General features: G+C 39.3%; 1 protein-coding gene across 1 annotated transcript; it reads left to right on the forward strand.

The window, feature by feature from the left end:
* The first annotated feature begins 1,812 nt into the window (after nt 1–1,812).
* LOC131303030 (pentatricopeptide repeat-containing protein At4g30825, chloroplastic-like) lies at nt 1,813–5,343 on the forward strand. Its single transcript, XM_058329826.1, has one exon. The coding sequence runs from the start codon at nt 2,115–2,117 to the stop codon at nt 4,923–4,925; it is 2,811 nt and encodes a 936-aa protein (XP_058185809.1). The 5' UTR covers nt 1,813–2,114; the 3' UTR covers nt 4,926–5,343.
* The last annotated feature ends 253 nt before the right edge of the window (nt 5,344–5,596 follow it).

Below are 5,596 nucleotides of genomic sequence, written 5' to 3' on the forward strand. Positions count from 1 at the left end.
GTCTACTTTTTCCTTATTTTCTTGTATTTTTGTGTCTCTGGGTGATATCTTTTCTTTCTACTATTAGATTTGATCCCAAGAAGTCATCCATTTCAGTTGCTTTCTATTCATTTTTTAGTCCGGGCAAAATATTTGTCTCAAGGACCTGGCTTCTTTAGGACCCAGCTTTTCTGCAATTTAATCTTGGTCGTTCATCTCAACAATCAATGGTTCAAATTTGTTATGGTAAAACAATTTATTGGGTAAGATACTATTAACAAATCTAGATGATTGAAAAACACTCAAGGATGATTACAATCACTTGGACAGTCCCCTCTACCGTCCAGCTATGGAATGCAAACAAGCCATATTCTTGTTCCAACTACAAAGGAAAAGATGTAAACACAGTAAAGTCTATTAAGTGAGATATGATAACCTTTAACAGAACTGTGGACCTTCAAACGGTTTTTTTTGTCATCATCCTTTTTCAATACTCAGACAAGTAATGGGGATTTTGTTGGTTTCATCCATGGGTTAAGAAAAGTGGCAAAAGAAAATTGTTTGCTTGGTATTTTCCCAATTTTAATGAAACCCATCTTTATTATCGTTTTAAATTCGCATAGTGGTTGTTCGAACAACCCCAATTTCAAAGAAACTCATCTTATCTTTTGGCAACATTGAATTATACTTGGCCGCTTCGAATTGCACTTGGCCGCATTGAATTGCTCTTGGGCATCGAATTGCATTTGGCCACATTGAATTGCTCTTGACCAAGAGCAATTCAATGCGGCCAAGTGCAATTCAATGCAGCCAAGTGCAACTCGACGCGGCCAAGTGCAAGTCGTAGTGGCCAAGTGCAATTCGATGCGGCAAAAAGTAATTCGATGCGGCAGAGAGCAATTCGATGCAGCCAAGTGCAATTCGTAGCGGCCAAAAGTAATTCGATGCAGCCAAGTGCAATTCGATGCGATCAAGTGCAATTTGATGCAGCATAAACCCTAAAAATGTTATAGCCGATACCCAGCGTTACCCGGCAACTTTTTAGCCATTTCCCGGCAACTTGGTAGATGTTACCCAACAATTTGGTTGCCATTACTCAGCAACGTTTTGGCTATTACCTAGCATTGCCAAGCAACTTGGTAGACGTTACCCGAACCTCGTTTTGCTTGACTGTTGTGATTTCCATTGCAAAGAGAGTGCTTGATTCTTCAACTGAATACTCTGAAAAAAGTTGGAATTTGGATCCAAAATTAATGGCTTAGTATGAGCTTATCTAGCTATGTGATTATGCTCTTAAGCATTCTATTTATGATCTGTCTTTCATGCTTGTTTTCCTGGATCTAAGAGATTCTTACACTAACTTATTATTTCCATTAATTTTCGAAAAGTATTTGCCTTGTAAAATATTTTTACACGTTAAATGATGCTAATAACCATTCAAACAATTCCAGATAAAAATTCACATTCAAATGAATCGAGCTGCTTGTGTCGTGGTTCGGCTTGTTAAGACTCGGTTCGGCTAAGCTCATTTAGTAATTATTTACCCGAGCTCGAGTTTTAGGCTCATTTATTAAACAAGAGGAACTTAATACTCAAAAGCTCGGCTCGGCTCGGCCCGGCTCGTCTTATAAACTCGACTCATTTAAAGAGACTCGTTAAGAAATTTAGTCAAGTTCGGCAGTCAGGTTTGACTTGTTAAGGGCTCAGCTTATTTGCAAAATGAACCATACGCGAGATCGAATTTTTTGATTGTTAAATAAACAAGTTGGGCTCGAATCCTATAAAGCTCAGCTCGTTTACCGGCAAATTACCGCCCTAATTACATAGAGAATCCAGCCAAAAAAAAAAACTCTAGTAGTTAGAGGGTTGTCGATTAACGGTTATTTGCATCCACTGCTTCGAAGCTCATTATCTGAACTACCTCCTAATTTGCACAGGTATCACTTCTCTCTCACTCTCTCACTAGGGTTTCATTTCCATCAATATCCCACATTCCATAACTATGAATTGCCAGAAACTCACTTCCTCTCACTACCTTTTGACCTCCAACTGAATTACAACTAAATTACATTTGAGTTTCATGTAATTTCAGTGAATTTAATGCAACAAAGGTGCGATTTTCACCAGTCTATCCCATGGCCTCTTTGAAATTCTCCGTCTCATTGGAGTCTAAGAACCCTAATTTCGCCATTGGCTCCTCACAACTATTGGGTCAGTGTTCAATTTCTGCGTTTACGGGTGGTTATGTTCATATAACTGGTGTATATCTCATCAACACATTTAGCAACCTCAATAGAATTAGGGTATCTCGGGCTGATACCGCGGTATCAGACGATTCGGGTTCGAATGAAGTTGATAGTTCCTTTGATTGTTCAACTAAAGAAATGGGTATTGCGGGTTTGGTTTTGGGAAAAGGCTTGGGTTTTGGTAGGAAATTTAGTAAGGGTAGGAGAAATGTATGGCAACGGGTTCGGGGTGTGAAGAGAGTGAGGAAAGATGTGTATTTTAAATCTACTTGTGGAGGGAATGGTAGTGACTACAGCAAGGAACAACAAAGTAAACCTATTGTTGTAGATGAGCAAAGTATTTCTGGCGTTGATGTTGATAAAGTTGGGGCTTTGAGTACCGAGCGTTGCAACTCTATCTTGAAAAATTTGGAGAGGACTAACGATGATAGCAAAGCTCTGAAGTTTTTCGAGTGGATGAGAAGAAAGGGAAAGTTGAAGCAGAATGTAGCGGCGTATAACTTGGCTCTCCGGGTGGTGGGGAGGGCAAGGGATTGGGATCTAGCAGAGAAGATGATTCTTGAAATGACTAGTGAATCAGGTTGTGAACTCAACTTTCAGGTTTTCAATACGCTTATTTATGCTTGTTCTAAACAAAGGCGCGTGGGTTTGGGTGCAAAGTGGTTCCGTATGATGTTGGAAAATGGTGTGCGACCTAATGAGGCGACTTTTGGTATGCTTATGAGTCTTTGTCAAAAGAGTAGGAATGTTGAGGAGGGTGAGTTTACTTTTTCCCATATGAGGAATTTTGGAGTTAGATGTCAATCAGCATACTCTTCTATGCTGACGATTTATACCCGTTTGGATTTGTATGATAAAGCAGAAAAAGTGATTAGTTTCTTGAGAGAAGATGAAGTTGTCTTGAATAGGGAGAATTGGTTGGTCTTGATTAATACATATTGTCAACAAGGCAAGTTGGAGGAGGCTGAGCTTGTATTGGTTTCGATGCAAGAAGCTGGATTTTCCCCTAATATAGTTGTCTACAATATGTTGATCACCGGATATGGGAAGGTATCTAAGATGGAAGATGCACACCGCCTTTTCCATAACCTAAGAGCCATTCAAATTGAGCCTGATGAAACAACATACAGGTCCATGATCGAAGGGTGGGGTAGAGCCAATAATTACAAGGAGGCACAGTGGTACTATAAGGAACTTAAACGGGAAGGATTTCGTCCCAACTCATCCAACATGTACACAATGATCAATTTGCAAGCCAGAAATGGGGATGAGGGGGGTGCCCTTACAACACTTGAGGACATGATTACAATGGGTTGTCAGTATTCTTCTATGCTTGGTATTCTTTTACAAGCATATGAGAGATATGAAAGGTTTGATAAAGTGCCTCAAGTTTTAGAAGGTTCCTTTTATGAACATGTACTGTGTGACCAAACGTCGTGCTCTATTCTGGCCGAGGCTTATGTGAAACACTCTTTGGTTGATGATGCAGTGAAAATTTTACAGAATAAAAAGTGGAAAGATCGGGGTTTTGAGGATAACTTGTACCATTTGTTAATATGCTCGTGTAAGGACATGGGTCATTTTAAGAATGCTATCAAGATATATACCAATATGCCAAAATCTGATGAAAAGATAAATTTGCACATCATTTGCACCATGATAGACATTTACAGTGTTATGAAGCGGTTCACAGAAGCAGAGAACATTTATCTGAATTTGAAATCCTCAGGTATAGCCTTGGACTTGATTACCTTCAGTGTTGTGGTAAGAATGTATATCAAAGCTGGGAATTTAAAAGGTGCCTGTTTGGTTTTAGAGACAATTGACAAACAAAAGAACATTGTCCCTGATATTTATCTTATTTGTGACATGCTCCGCGTTTATCAAAAATGTGGCATGCTAGATAACCTGAGAGATTTGTATTACAAATTATTGAGGTCTGAAATCACTTGGGATCAGGAAATGTATAAGATGGTGATAAACTGCTGTGCTCGTGCCTTGCCAATTGATGAGCTGTCAAGACTTTTTGATGAGATGCTTGATCGTGGTTTTGACCCTGATACTGTTACTTTCAACATTGTGCTTCATGTATATGGCAGATCCAAGCTTTTCAAAAAAGCTAGAAAAGTGTTATGGATGGCTAGAAAACGAGGCATGGTTGATGTTATCTCTTATAATACCCTTATTGCTGTGTATGGGCAACATAAGTACTTGGGGAACATGGCATCGATTGCCAAGAAGATGCAATTTGATGGGTTTTCAGTTTCTCTTCATGCTTACAATTCTATGTTGGATGCATATGGGAAAGAAGGTGAAATGGAGAAATTCAGGAGTGTTTTGCAGAGATTGAGGGAATCGGGTGCTGCTGCTGATCACTACACATACAATATCATGATTAACATATATGGAGAGCAAGGGTGGATTGAAGAAGTAGCTGAGGTGCTGATGGAATTGAAAGAATCTGGTATTGGGCTGGATTTGTGCAGCTATAACACGTTGATAAAGGCGTATGGAATAGCAGGAATGGTTGAAGATGCTTTGGGCTTGCTGAAGGGAATGAGAAAAAATGGGATAGAACCCGATACAAGGACCTATAGGAACGTTCTCACTGCGCTGCAAAGGAATGATATGTTCTTTGAGGCTGTTAAGTGGTCCTTGTGGATGAAGCAAATGGGGTTGTCCCCTAATGTTTGTGGATGAAGCAACTGGAGTTGTTTCCATGTTTCTGCTCATTCTGCCTTTCAAAACTACTGATTGAATTTGCTTCTTGAACAAATTGAATCTTTTACTCCCATTGTAAGATATATTTTACCTGACCTATGAAATATAACCCCAGAGTTTGTCTTTCCATTCTATACAACTGGGGGACAGGGCAATATTTTGATTCCCTAATTTTATTTCCGACCTGGAGCCAATCCTATGGATGTCATGAGCGGGTCTTGGCGGAGCTTGCGTCAAGTATGCAATGATACAAATTGGTGACAGAAGAACTGGTGCCATGTAGCATTTTTATTTTTATTTTTCTTTCCATTTATAATGGCAACTCTCCTGCCTATCGCGGTGTTGTCTTATGAGAAAGTTTTGATTATAACCCTAATTATCATATGACTTCGATTTGTAATTCATTGTGAAAATTAGCTCAGGCCACTCAGCTGCATAAATAAGCAATCTAGATCTGTGATTTCCAGTTAACTTAGCAACTTATTGCCACCAGAACATGGTGAAGGATTCTGTGAAAATCTTAAAAGATAGTCATGAGACAATTCACTGAATGTCATGCAAGATTTGGCACCTGGAGGCAGGGGCAGAAAACTGATAAAAATAGGGTTCTTTGCATAGTTTGGCAAATCTCTACTATTGTTTTCTCAGTT

Source organism: Rhododendron vialii, chromosome 1a, assembly GCF_030253575.1.
Source record: "Rhododendron vialii isolate Sample 1 chromosome 1a, ASM3025357v1".
NCBI lineage: Eukaryota > Viridiplantae > Streptophyta > Magnoliopsida > Ericales > Ericaceae > Rhododendron > Rhododendron vialii.